This window comes from Vidua chalybeata, chromosome 2 (genome assembly GCF_026979565.1).
Source record: "Vidua chalybeata isolate OUT-0048 chromosome 2, bVidCha1 merged haplotype, whole genome shotgun sequence".
Taxonomy (NCBI): domain Eukaryota; kingdom Metazoa; phylum Chordata; class Aves; order Passeriformes; family Viduidae; genus Vidua; species Vidua chalybeata.
This window is the reverse complement of record NC_071531.1, coordinates 85,565,690-85,580,340: the sequence shown is the minus strand read 5'-3', so window position 1 is coordinate 85,580,340 and position 14,651 is coordinate 85,565,690. Positions and strand designations below refer to the sequence as shown.

Below are 14,651 nucleotides of genomic sequence, written 5' to 3'. Positions count from 1 at the left end.
ACTGATGTCCAAGAAGTTGAACTACTCAGTCAGCAGAGCTGCACAGGGTGCTGGGGGTAGAGGCCTGTTTATTGTTTAACCCAGTCAGAGCTCTGGAAAATGAAGAGCATCAACAAAGAAGGAAGTTGATACAGAATGAAGTGTGATCATAGTCAGCTGGTTCACAAGTGACAGAAGTCACTTCACCCTCTCCCAGTGAAACACTAGACTGTTACCCATGGTTTAACCTTTTGCTAGAGTTATTTGCAATGTCCTACTGACAAGCCTGATTAAAGCTTTCTTGGAACAGTCATAAGAGCATAAGTGCTCACATGCACAGCATTATTAATCAAGGCACCCAGTCATTATAGCAGGGCGTAGCAGAGAGTCATAACCTACATCAGCCTTCCTGCCAAAACTAGGTCACAAAGTTTTATCCACTAGTTTCTAGATCAAGTTCTTCCACTTCTCAAAGCAATTCAGGTGCCTAGTGCAGAGGGCCAGTGCTGTTTGAAGCTGCTCTTTGAAGGGATATTCAAAACATTCAGTGATGAGCTGACTGGTATGTTGCAGGACCTGAGGGAGATATCTGAAAAACTCTCACCCCACACAGTTCTAAAGAAAAATGCATTGCTTAAAAAGTCTGCCTGCTAGTATGTTTTTTCCTGTCCTCTGCTCAGAAACAAGGTGTACCTGCTAGAACCTCCACATTCTTCAGGTGAGCCTGACCTCCCCAGCTCCCCCTGCAGGTTCATCTTAATCTGTAGAAAGTACACTTGGTTCTAATATTACTAATTTCTCACCTGGAATAAATTAATGAAATTTCAAGTCCTGAGCTTTCTTTCTTAAAAAGTTGTCAAAGGTTGTGAAAACTTCTTAAGTTGTTACACAAGACAAAAGTGCTTTTAGAGGCATTTCAAAACCAGGAAAGGAAAAGCACATGAATCAAAGCTGTTTAAAAATACATGCTAGGTTTGAAACATTTACATTTTTAGTAGTAAAAATAAATGTACAATATGTACATGTAATAAAGTTGAACAAAAGTCTGCATTTGAAAGAACTACAGCAAGCTAACCTACAGGTAAAGAATCCAGGTCTGGACTGAAGACTGTGTTATCCACACTCAGGCTCTAAGTGTGGGCAACTGTGGACTGAAGATGACTGACTTTAAATGAGAGCCAGACAAACTGACTCCACCACTGCATGACCTGTTGCCATTAACCTGGTAGTATTCTTCCAGTGACTGACATGAAATCCTTGCAACCCACCTATGAACACCTCTCTTTGGAGGTATCCATCATGCAAGTCTAGGGATACAAAGCTGAAAAAGGTAATGAGTCAACCACTAAGGGAATAGGAGTTCCCAAAATATCAGCTTACAAAACAGAATCCAAGACTTCAGAGGTGCCTGGGAAATCCTATTATTTAACTGCACAATCCCTATAAAGTTCCAACACAGAAAAGTAGCTTTTACATTTAATCCCTAGCACAGACTGTATAGCTACCCTCTGCCTCCTCTTTAGGGTCACAAGGAACAGGATTTCTGTCATTTGAAAAATCAATTCAGAAGGAAGTATCAGATGCTGTTGGGGTTGTGGGGGGCTACTGTTTGTTTTTAAATAAAGAGGAAATCACCAAACAGCAGAGAAGTTCACTTCCCTGTTCAAAAATGAAAGGAAGACAAATGCAATGAAGTTTTATTGTACTTTTGCAGGTGAACAACCCCAAACTTTTGTCAGGAAAAGACAGCATTCTAATCACTGCAGTCTACAGAAAAAAGCCAACAACGGCAACAAAGTAAACAAGCCCAAGTTTGAGAAATAGAAATATTTTAATTCAGTCTTCATAAAAACTATTAGCAATATACATTACACAAGTATCAAGACATGAAAAAGTTTTAGAAGTCCTGCTGTTCCTGCAACAGTTAGCCTCTTTTCTCCTTAAGTCGAGAAGAAAGCTAAACCAGAAGTAGCTGAAGTTAATTAACATTAACTATTAATAACAGCGATTTTAGTATATTACCTCACATCCACATGGAGGAAACTCATAAGAATTATGCCAAGCTCCATTTTAGGAACTTAACCAAAAACCTCTCTGAATAGAAGTGATACTACTGAAACTACTTTCCCTACTCAGAAAGGAATGCCACAAAAACCTCACCCTAATATTGAGTTAGTTTTATGAACAGAAAATCTTTGGCACCAAAGGCCTTCTATACATAATCATACACACATTATAATGAGGATACACTTTACTATCACAGAACTCTGTTAGGTAGATGATTAATCCTCTTCCTGTACTACAGTTTTCCATTAAGATACTGCTGTGTTAAGCTTCAGCAGCTGGGGGATGGCAGAACAAAGAAATTTTGCAAATCTCCTTCTTTATGAAAGAAATGTCCGGACTGTACCTTTTATTGTCCCCCTACAAATAGGGCATTTCCTAAGGGATGGTGCACATTCTTTGCACACCACTAAGTGACCACATGGAATAAAAACAATAGAAACTTCTTTGTCCATGCAAACTTTACATGTTCTTTCCTCTTGCAATCTTCTTAATTGTTCTTCCATAGGTAAACCTGGAAAAAAATAAGATAAATTTTTGTCAGCCAGTTGGATATCAGAAACACAAACACAGCCTGACTGGTGGAAGTGGGCTATATCCAGCTTGTACACTTTTCTGCCGTCTATTAACAGATTAAACTGCAGGACCAGAGCAAACTCAATCTCATGTCTCACAAGTCTTTCTCTACACACCTGTTGGTCAAGCTAGATCTCAGGACACCTATTCCCACTCTGGAAAAGCAGAGATGATACTTCTTCTGAAATGCTAACCAACTATTCATTATCCAGTCTTTCCCAAATGCCTGAATGCTTGTATCAGGATCAATTCCAGCATGTGCTTCTTGAATTGTTGAGCTCCAGAAAGCTCTACATCTGGTGGTGTGCAAAAGTATGAGCAAGGCACAGGATACAGCTTAGAGCTGATAGACTTAATTGCAAGTATGCACAAGCACTTAACTTTTGGTTAACTTTTTCAGTCTTTTTACTAAAGCAGAATTAGAGAGAGGGTAAAGCACCAAACCCATTTTTTAACCACAGTAATTTTATTTTTTATGTTAGTTGTTTGCTCTACAACAGTCTTTAAGATAAGAAGGTAGAATTTAAGGTACCTGAAACATCTTCTGTGGGAACATACTTGATGGTCTTCTCCACTAGAATAAAAGAAAAAAACTCCTTATCATCTATGTTCAAACAGCATCTGTTTGTTTCTTTTTCTTTAGACTGTTGTGAGAACACTGGTAGACTTCTATAAAAAGATATCCTTTAAAAACAAAAGGAAACCAGAGAGACATACCAAATAAATCCTTGTAGAGCACAGGGTCACAATCTTGCAGACAGTTCCTGAAGATGCTGGCTGCTTCATTTCCTTTCACTAAAATTGTATCTATCAGTTCCCTTGCCTGCAATGGTATCTGAGTCTTCTGCTTAATAACATCATGCTCAAGTTCTGTTATCACTTTAGCTGACAGTAAACTGCCGAGGATTGGGAGTACACATGTTAAACGTTGGAATAAAGCCATTCGATTCTTCTGGATCAAGTACAAATCATCTGGAACGTAAGGGGGAATTAGATAAGAGAATTAGGAATACACTACTCCGAGTTGCACTTCTGTTTAGCAATAATTGATTCATTCTTTAAACTCTACTTGCAATGTTTGCTTATTACACATCATTAATAAAACACTCAGCAAGTTTTAGTGGTATTCACGCAACAAACAGACTTAAGGAAACCACAAACAAGCAGCTTCTGAGCCAAAGCCTGTTCAGCAAGGAAATTTCCTGCTCCCATGTCTAGGTTAAATGATCAAAGAGGATCTCACGTAACTCCATATAAGTGAGATTTACACTCTCTGGGCAACTGAAAAGAAAAAACTAACACCAACGCTAACTCATTGATGTGCCAGAGGTTAACTTTTGTCAGTGCTAGGCTGTAAATAAAAGAAAGCTCTTCTATGAAGATTATATACAAGAAAACCAGAAGTACAGCACAACCAGACTCTGCAGACTATTTTAATACTCTACCACAAACAGGAACAAGAAAATTTCCAGTAGGATTATAATGCTGAATCCATCTATGTTTTTTTGAGAGAAATACAACTAGGAAGGAAGCATCCTTAATTCCATTTATAATTGAGAAGTTTCATTATGCTTCACAAACACAAAATCAGAAGGATTTCTTCAGAGTTCAAAACTTACATGGCATTGAAGCAACAGGGAATGTTAAAAGAGACATCAAATTAACAAATTGCTGACATACATGGGCTGAGTCAGACAGAAAAGCAGATCTTTGGCCATCTTACAGAATCTGAATTTGTAGAAGTTTGTGGCCTATCCTTAGGAGGTAGATATGGTGGCTTACCGATTCAAGCAGCTTAAAGAGCAGGCAGATTTGGATAAAAAATAGTAGTGTACCAAGTGTTTAATTGACAGCAATATAAAGGCACACAAATGAAAAAAAAAAAAAAAGGCTTTGGAAAGAAGAGATGATTCTGAACCCTTGGCCTCTGTTATGAACCATTTTCCTAAAAGGGAGTGAAACAATTCTCAGGCTGCTGGTTCCATACAGATATCCTGACAACGCTTTTAGAAAAGCTGATCCTAGCAGTAATTAAACTAAATCACTTAGTGCACAAAAACAAATACAAAAACTATACATATTACTAACTGCTTCAGATTTCACTTTTATTTATTTCTGATGCCTACCTGATGCCACTTCTTCCAACTGCTTTTCTTTCTCTTCTTCAATCTTCTCATCTTCAGCCGTGAGCAGATCAGACACAAGATCATTAACAGTCTTGTAGTTTTCTCCAGTGGCCAAGATTTTACTTTGCACTGTTTGCTTTATTAGCCTTCTACTGAATCCCATCTCCAAGGCAGCTTTAACCACAGGTGTGTTCATCATGATTGCATCTTCTGAATGGCTCTCTCCAGGTTCAAAACGAATAACTAATGAAAAAGGGAAATCCTCGTGTAAAATATAAAGAACAAAATATCCATACAACCTTAGAAAGTCAGACACATCAACATTACACACATCAACACTGAGCAGTAAAAAGTTTCAACTGTTTAAAGAGAATTTTTTTTAAGTAGTTTTAAAAATGGAAGCCAGTCAGTCATGGATTGAATCCAAGATAAACATGAATCTATGTCAGGCCTTCTTTAAAACCTATGTTAATCCAGAGAAACCACTGAGAATTCCATTGTGTCCTAGCAGCTTTTTTTATACTTAGTTATTTCCAACTTCAGCTTTGAAAAATGGCCTGGAGGTGTGCCAGGGGTTGGGGAGGGAAGTCAGAGTTTATAGTACAAACAATTGCTCTATTCCAACTCTTATTCAGTAATCTGCATTTAATTTAGTAAACACTAGGTACATGGGATTCTGTGTCATTGTCCTCAGTCAGCAGTGACTAGGACAGCATACACTCCCAGAAGGTGAGTGGGTTTTTCCACCATAAGTAGAGTCCAGCCTAGAAAGACTTCACTGTATCAGCTTGTCCCACCTTCTTCCTCAACTGCTGCTGCTCAGCTCAGAGCATTTACCTAGTTACGTGCCTAGAGATGGAATTGCATAACTGCATAGTCATGACACCCTCTAGCAACTGTCCCACCAAGCTCAACACTTGCTTTGCTTAACCCAACCCTGAAACAAAAAAAAAAAAAAAAAAAAAAAAAAAAAAAAAAAAAAAAAAAAAAAAAAACCAACAAAACCAGCAAATGTGCAAACCCAAAAATTTTAATATGAGCCGCTAGTATGAAAATAAGGAACATGAAAAGCAAGATCTCTTAGAGGTGTTTCCTTGGAACTTGCCAACACAACATCAGAATTATTAAACTTTTAGGAAATAAATCTAAGAATTTGCTATCCAAAGCTAACTAACTCACTTAGCAATCATTAAGTTTGCAAAATGCTGAGGGAGTTTAAAAATATGCTTTAATATACATACTTGGTGGATCAAGGTTTTCATCTACAGGTGGATCAGAGGTTGACAAGAGCTATAGAACACAAGAGAACTATGTTAGTATTGAACTACTGCTCTTCCTTCCTTGTACCTTTCTAACATATTGTTTGTCACCAATCCTGCTAAGCTTCCTACCCATTAAATATTCCACCTGCAGTTACACAAGTCTGCAAATCTGTGCAACTGTATAATCAACACAAAGCTAGTGCTGACCACTACCCTGAAGTGAAGTCTGGTTACTCTTGCAATAAGAATTACGAATAGAAATAATTCACATTGTCCATGCCTGATTTCTGAAATAATAATTACTGATCTGCACTACTCAGTGTATAATCAGAACTTCCCTCTGCTAACACAAAGGAGCTCACTGCCTCATAGGACTCTCCAAAAGTAATCTGCAGAGGTTAAACTCTACTAGTCCAAGACTAGCCATGGTTCAGCACTAGTTTCTTTCATGTGCTCATGAAGAGCATTTATGATATTAGAATCCCAGGAGAAACATGCACAGAAATGAGACAGAAGAATGAACTCAAAAAAAGAATATAGCACTGTTCAACAAGGGAAAAAGCAAAGTTACAGGACAGTAAAAGTTTACCTGTTCAAGGAGATGGGGGAATCTGGCCTGAATTTGATCTACAAACTCTCTTCCTTTTACACGAAGCAGATACTCACACCTGAAACATTGACAAAAGTGCATCAAATCATACTTTCTACCTGCCAAAGGGAAAAAAAAAACCCATAGAAGAACGGACAGGTTTAAACCCAGTGTAAGTTAAATATTTTTCTCTTCTTTCAGAAGAGAAAAAATACTCTTAATTGGAAGTTTGGTGCAGCCTAGTGTCCGGTGACACTTAGATAAAGCTTTTCCATTACATCCAGCTGTCAGTAGGCTTATGTATATAAATGCAGCAGCTTTACATTCTGCTACCACTTGTAATCAAAATGGCATGTCATGAGAAACGATACTGTGTCAGAATCACTACAAAGTGCAGTGATAAACTGTTTCTATCTTGCATCTCACCATTCTTATCTCCTACTCAAATCATTCCGAAGAAAGAATTTAACAAAATATAACACCATTATCATAGCCAGATCTGCTTCACTAACACAGGTTTATCTCTTACGTACATTTACTGACAGGCTTAACACAGTAAGAAACAAGACTGTCATTTAGTCCTACATACATCATATAGTCCAGCAGTAGCTGATAAATTGCCCATGAAAGCCTAGCTGGAGATCTACAATGCGAAGAACTATTATTAGCTTTCCTGAAATTAAATGCAGCTATTTCTGTAATGGAGGTGGTGATTTCCATGGGCATAGATAACAATTAGGTATGAAATTGCCATTATAATTATAGGTGACATCTAAAAGTTATTTCTGTTCTTTTTCCAGTAGAGACATACTAAAGAGCCACTGAAATCTTCACAAGCCCTTCCACATGTAGGAAAGTAAACTGCACAACCAGAAAAACTGGTTCAAGACCATTCAGCACGAGCACAAAACCAGAACCAATGAGTTAAACATTCCTTCTACTTCATTTCTCAGCAGCCTTTGCTCCCCTCGATCAGGGAGGAGGGCACTGACTTACTGACTGCTTCTCCTACACAGAAAAGTATGCTCATTAACAATGCAGTCTCACTTGCTGTTAGTGAGCTGGGTATGCAGACAGCTTTTAGTAATGAAGGGGAAAGCATTATATGCCACCGTTAATGAAGAAATGTTTTAATTACACCCACCTACAGACTTCAAAGCTTTTAGACATACATGCAATACATCCAAATAAAAGAGTGAATCTGTGTATCGAATAAAGTTAAACAAAACTAGTAAGTGCAGTAAATAGTTGCCAAAATTAAAACATTTAGGAATATGAACAAATTATGATGAAGATTTTGCAAGTTACCTTGGAAACCACTTTGCATGCTCAATCCATGGATCATCTCCAGATTCCCAGCACCTTAACCCACCATCACAGCAAAAACACTTCACATCATCATTGCGACCTTAAAAAAAAACAAGGCAAAATATCTAGCAAACCTTGACACAACTTACTTCTAAGTAAATGCTGACAGAGCAGTATGAATAAAACTGGAGAAGTTTGGGTTTCTTACCTACATAGTAAAAGCCAGCATCTGCAAGCTGCTCAGGCTGAACTGGAATTCTGGTTGGCCAATTTACAAATGTTTTAACACGTGCTTCATGGGTTTGCATGCTCACATTTGAAACATTGAAACTCTGCTGGTCTCTGATAAGGTTTTCCACAAAAGGGCAGTTGGGATAGTGTCTCCGATGCTCTGACACAGCATTATCTTTTGGTTCCCAATTACACAGCTGACCACCACAGGTAAAACAAGCAACTTTGTCTGCTGTCCCCAGGTAATAAAGTCCAGCCTTTGCCAGATCAGTGGGTGAGAGAAACGTCAGTGGCCATGACTGAAAGGTGCGTAGCCTAGCATCTTCTGTCCTCATAGAATGATTGTGAAGCTTAGGGCTCAAGAATGGAAGGTCTTCAACTGCCCTAGTAGTTACTGGGTCTTGAGGAAAACTGGAAAATGAGCCACTGAAATATCCAACCTGTTCTAAACTTGGAGAAAGTGCTATGGAATGTAGAGATGGTGGGAGACTGTTTGCAATTGAGGGTGAAAAGGCAGAACGAGACGACAGTCCAACGTTGTTAACTGAAAGCATTCTTTGAACAAAACTGCAGCGAGGATACAGCTGCTTATGTTTTTCCATAGCATTATCTCCTGGCTGCCAGTTATCCAATGTTAAGCCACAACTGAAGCACTTAACTTTATCTTGCACACCTGTGTAATAAAACCCAGCCCGGGCAAGGCTGCGCTCTGACACCGGCGTGTTCATGGGGAAGGCAGAGAACGTTGACATTCTGTAGAGTTCACAGGACAGGTCATACTTCAGTTCCTCACACAGAGCACTCTGCCTCATGATGCTAGCCAAGAAAGGGCTATCTTCCACTATGTTCATAATGGACTATTTTGGGAAAAATGGGACAAGTCTTCCTCTGGGAGGTAGTTGTGTGCATTAAAGGCAATTTGGAACAACCCCTGTCTGTACAAAAGCAATAAATACTTTTAAAGTGTAACTTCAAATGTGCATACGAATAGAACTGACCTCATGATTTAACAACCTATAAACATTTGGCAAGTTCTTGTACCTTAGTTTAGCAACTGCTTTCAGTGCAAAAGCTTCCCCATCCCATTTTAACAATTGAAGAAAGCATGTTGAAAAGCAATTTCCATTAAATCACATAACCATCACATGCTTTACTTGTTCTGTATATCTGGGAGAGCAGTAACAATTTGTCAGGCTAGTGGAGGTCGGATCAAACAAGGAAAACCACAAATGGGTTTATCAAAATCCTTTGTCAATAAAGAAACTAAATTGGGGGGCAACTAAAATAATATTGTTCTTATCCAAAACATATGTTAGATTTTAAGGACAAGATTTCACCCTAAACAGCTGATAAACATGTAGCTTATACACACACAAAAATTTTAGTTTGCAAAACCTCACTAGGAGGCTGAAAAGAAGGGTTTATCAAGTTCAAAGGGCACACAAAAAACAGAGATCCTAAACTGATGGTACTAAACTGACCTTAATACATTTGCTACTACTGAACTCCAAAAAAAAACACCTCTCAAGTTCTGCATATTGTTGTAATAAGTTTTTAAGACTAAAGAAGTTAGTTTACACTCAACTTCGCATGTATAGAATATTCAGCTACTAGAGAAACAAATCCTATACACTGTCTCAGAAAAGGATGAACTCTCTTTATTAACAAACCTGGGATAGGTTTGTCTACAACTCAGCACCAAATTAACAGAGCACTTCAGTTTTAACCTGGTGCCTTAGTTACAAGAACAGAGTTATCAAATTTAACATAAATTAATTGCCTTGTGTTGAGACATTCTGATGCTTTACACTGTTGAATTAAGTTTTTCCTGTATGCCATGTTTATGGCATACAGAAGCAAACAAAACTCTCAGATTAAAAAAAAGTATTTGATGCCTTAGTTTCTTTATTTCTGCACAGAACTACCTCCCAGAGGTAAGACTGAAGTCCCTTCTAAGGTGCCTACGCCTCCATATTGGCACTGACTGTCCTCAAGGAGAAATTGTAAGTATCTTTTGTGGCAGAACAAAACCTGTAAGGAAGAAAAAGAGTGTCTTAAAATACACAAGATGAGGTGCATGCAATGTCTATGCAAACAGCAATTACACTAATTGAAACAGCACAAGCTTTTAGCAATTATAGACTCTTAAGGGTTGGGAGAGACCTTAAAGATCATCTAGTCCCAACCTCCTTGCCATGGGCAGGGACAACTTCTAGTAGACCAGGCTGCTCACAGCCACATCCAATCTGGCTGTGAACATTGCCACTTATTGGGATGTCCACAACCTCTCTGGGCAACCTGTTCCAGTGTCTCGCCACTCTCACAGTAAAGAATTCCTTCCTAATATATAACATCTACTTCCTCTCTTTCAGTTTGTACCCATTACTGTGTATCTTGTCACTACAGTTCCTGACGAAGAGTCCCCCGGCAGACACTGGCAGGTTGCTATGAGGTCTCCATGCAACCTTCTCTTCTCCAGGCTGAACAGCCCCAAGTTCGTCTGCCTGTCAAATGTCAGCTAAAGTTCCAGGGAGTCAACTTCACACACTGTGATATGGAGTGATTACACACACTTCATTTCCCTGTTATTGACACATATGCAAAACTGTTTAACCCACAAGCAGAATTTTTTGCCAGACAGATTAATCAGGCTACTTAATCACAAGCTGTATAACTAAAGGTAAGATCCTGTACTAAAGAAGTTGCATCCATTTAAATTGGTTTAAGCTTGCAGATTCCCAAACAATGAAGACACAGTTTTAGAACACTGACATAAAGAGTCAGTGGATTTTCTTATTTACTGGATTTTCTTATTTAGGTAAATCCAATTATATCTGAAGCAAGGACATCGGCAAAACTGAACTTCCCCAAAAATTCAAGTAAGGGCAAACACAAAGTTCAAAGGGTTTTTATATATGTAGCTATGAATAAATATAAAATTAGATAATTAGTAGTCTGGCCGATCTGTTTTCAAACAGTTTTTCCAGGAAAGACTCGGTCATGATGACACAGCACTGCAGAAACAGCCCCCTGCGCTAAGGTACCAGATCCTGAGCACCAGACCCGGCACGGCGGGGCCTGAGCGCAGCCCCAACCCCCGGCAGCAACAGCCGCACGTTCCACGTCCCCCCGCGGTTCCTCCGGGCCTCGCTCTCCGCTCCCTCTCCTCCAGCGGGCCCCAGCCCCGCTCCCCGAGCAGGTTCCAGCGGGGCAGCCGCGCTCCCATCCAGCGCCGGAGGCCACAGCCCGGGGACCCCACAGCTCCTTCAGCCCCCGCCGGCGACGCCAGATCGGGCACAGGCCCAGGGCACAGGCACCCCCCACAGCCGCGCCCTCCCGGCAGGGCCGCGGCCCAGTCCACCCCACAGCACACCCCCCCTCTCCGTGCCCCGTACTCACGGCCTCCAAGCGGACCCCCGCAGCGGGCCCCAACAAGGCCCAGCCTATATACGGTGCCTGGCAGGGGGCGGGGGGAAAGGAGCCAGCCCCGCCGTCTTCGCCCCGCCTGTGAAACGCTGGCCCGGCTCGCCCGGCAGCTTCGGGCGACTGCCGGGCCGGGCACAGCGCCGTCCTTTCCCTCGCGAGCGCCGTCGTGCGGCGGTGCGCCCAGCCTTCCGCCAAGCTCGGTGGGGGAGGGCCGCGCTGCCGTCAGCGGGGACTTTCCTACGCCCTTTTCTTCGGGCCGGGGAAACCCGAGTGTGCGGGAATTTCCAGGTCGCTGGCGAGCAGCCGGGAAGGGGAGCGGCCGGAGGGGCAGCGCCGCTGTCGGAGGCCCGGGCCCGCGGAGCCCGTTCTGGCCCGTGCTGGGACAGCGGGCCCGTCGGTGCCGGCACGGGCCGCACACGCAGCACCGCTCCCCGGGCCTGCGGCGAGGGCCGGGCTTGCCGCAAACCCCACGGTTTCACCCTTGCTCCCTGACACCAGCCTACATCACAGTTGGCTCGGCCGCATTTCCTAATATAGGCAACTCTGCTGCTTTCAAGAGAGGAAACAACATGACCGGTGAAAGACTTTGGTCACTTGAAAGCACTGGGGAAGATAATGAGGAAGAGCGTAAATTTCCACTGGAGGGGTTTAAGACGGTATCGCTGCATATCGATATCTGAAAAACTTCCACAGCACCTGCCAGAACGCTGACCAAAAGCTCAAAATGTCCCAGCAGAGTCATGGTCTGGGATTTCCTATGAACAAACAGCAGATAAGAGATTTTAAAAAGCCCCGTTTTGTGATGACAGATTGGTAGTAGGGTGTTTACACAACTGAGAACTGAAGAGTTAAAACAAGGAAGTGTAACAGCATTATGACACTGTTGGGTAATTCTCTGTATCAGAGTTCCAGTAAGATGAGTTCGCAAGAAACTCATTCATATATTTTCTAAAACTCTTCCAAAATTCCTGCTATATGTGATGACATTTATCATATATAACAGTACTGTCAAATTTGAACGGTGGCAGCGACATCTAGTACAGCACGGCTTCTACTGTAACACTACTTATCACATAATGATAGACAGAAAAACGTTTCTTTGCAGCAGTTGCAAAAAAAAAAAAAAAAAAAAAAAAAAAAAAAAAAGAAAGTTAAAAACTTCCTTTTAAAGTTTAAAATGGTTGTCAGTTTCCTGATATTTTGTTTTAAGGAAGCTGCTGACACCGGGAAGAGAAGGTTCAAAAATGGAGCCAGCTCTTCAAACACCTTATGTGAAGATTGCTGAGGTGTGGTTTTGTGTGACGTCGGGAACTGTTCAGTGTCACACAAGGAGCTGTTCAGTGTCACACAAGGAGTTAAAGCTGTGGCTTTAACTGCAAGTGCTTAAAGATTTACTTTGACTGATTATCCCCAGTTTCGGAACTTCAAGCAGGACTCCCCAGATGAAGTTATACTGATCTATTATAACAGATTCTTGACGTTTTACTGTACATCCTCCCAAAACAAGTTAACCCAGTGCTCCTCCTTAACTCCCCTCCCTTCCTCCGTCCCTCCCTTATGCCACTCCACACCCAGCCACTATCTGCCCTTGCCCCCTCTGTACCCTTGGCCTCCTGCTAATCTGGCAATAGAAACTGTTATTTCCTCCCCTCCCAGGCCTCGAGGCGAGCAGTTTCAGACTCTCCCTTTGTGCTTGGCAGCCTCATGTCGTAATGGAGGAAGGGAGGGGGATAAAATAAAAAGCAGGCTTATGATAGGAGAAAAAGAGGTGCAGCTGCCCTGAGCTGTCAGGCAGTTTCTGCTTGCTTTGCCTCATTCAGTATAGTAGCAGCCCCCCATTCCCAGTAATTCCTTCACTTTCCAGAGAAAGAAGTTAAGAGGGAACTTCCCCTACTTAGCTGCAATGATGGATTGTCCTTTACGTAAAGGATATGAAGTAAGAATGTAACTAAAGCTTCTTCTCAGGACTAAAATTCCTGAGAAACAGTGCATTATCATCTGGCTTCAGCCTGGGGCCAGGGTAACTCTCCAGAGGCAAAGTGAGAGGACAGCAGTGGTGCTTAAGCCCTACCCAAGCTAAATTTGGGCTTTGGCTTTGGTTCTTAGGCTGTGGCCTATCACTAGGGCTGTTCCTTATTCCAGCCCTTTCACCAACTGCAGCAACCTTCCAAGATCACGGTCTTGACCTGAAAACCAGTGAGTGGATGGGTGAAACAAGACCCTTGGCTTTGCAGACTCTTAGCTCTGGAGAGGAGGGAAAAAGGCAGCATTCAGATAAAGCTGTCCTCAACCAAAGGAAACAGCAGAGGTCAAAGTGCTAATAAAAGTGCTGCTGCCACATTACCAGGGTTTATGAAAATAAACCTCATGGCAGTGTTGACTGAAGTAGCAAAGGTGAGAGAGCAAATTTCTGGAGGTGGAAGGCAGTGGCAGTGACCTGGCAGCGTGAGTGCATTATCACACCAAGTAGCACAGCCAGCCCTTGAAGTACCTGATGCAACTGTGAGTCCAGAAGTCTTCTCTCAAAGTCCTGCTGAATGTCAGTCTCCCCATGCTGTCATCTTTCTCTGATGCATTCTCCAGTTTACCATCTTCCACAACATTAAATATCTGGCTTTAATAGTGCCTCTGTAACACATCTCTAAACATCTATTAAGAGGAGAGATGGAGAAAACACACACTGTTATTTGCCCTTCCATTGCTACTGACTCCTATATCCACTCTCCCAAAAATCTAAAACCCCCTGTAAAACCTGTATTAAAAAATAAAACCAGTTATCACTGGGTAGTGCCCACATTTTTCAGCTTTCCAGAGGTATCAAATGCCACCATGGGACATGATCTGCTTATTCTGAACTCCGTAGTGTTGGCTTCACTGCAAGCATGAACCTCCATTCCAGCAGTAAGGAGTAGGTTTCCTCTTATAAACTGACCTAACATGGTGATTAGGGTTCCACAAAAAACTTCAGAAGGAATTCTGCAACTCCTTCAGGACATAAGGGGAAGATAATGATGAGAGAAATAAGAAAAAAAAAAATATATATATTAAGGAAAACTTTGGAAAAGCCGACTTGAGGCAAAAAATACCAAC

The 14,651-nt window shown here is 41.5% G+C and overlaps 1 protein-coding gene across 2 annotated transcripts; it reads right to left on the bottom strand.

Annotated features, from left to right (window-relative positions):
- Nucleotides 1-1,634: 1,634 nt before the first annotated feature.
- On the bottom strand, nt 1,635-11,833 carry LOC128783552 (inhibitor of apoptosis protein-like). 2 transcript variants are annotated; one of them, XM_053934362.1, is made up of 9 exons: nt 11,535-11,833; nt 8,113-10,166; nt 7,905-8,004; nt 6,597-6,675; nt 5,987-6,035; nt 4,746-4,988; nt 3,337-3,591; nt 3,152-3,193; nt 1,635-2,557 (listed from the first exon to the last, which is right to left on the bottom strand). In XM_053934362.1, exons 2-9 carry the CDS (start codon nt 8,984-8,986, stop codon nt 2,364-2,366), a joined length of 1,836 nt encoding a protein of 611 aa, XP_053790337.1. In that variant the 5' UTR covers nt 8,987-10,166; nt 11,535-11,833; the 3' UTR covers nt 1,635-2,363. The 2 variants fall into 2 exon arrangements, with proteins under 2 accessions (XP_053790337.1, XP_053790338.1); XM_053934363.1 differs by lacking the exon at nt 11,535-11,833 and adding an exon at nt 11,180-11,455.
- Between the last annotated feature and the right edge of the window lie 2,818 nt (nt 11,834-14,651).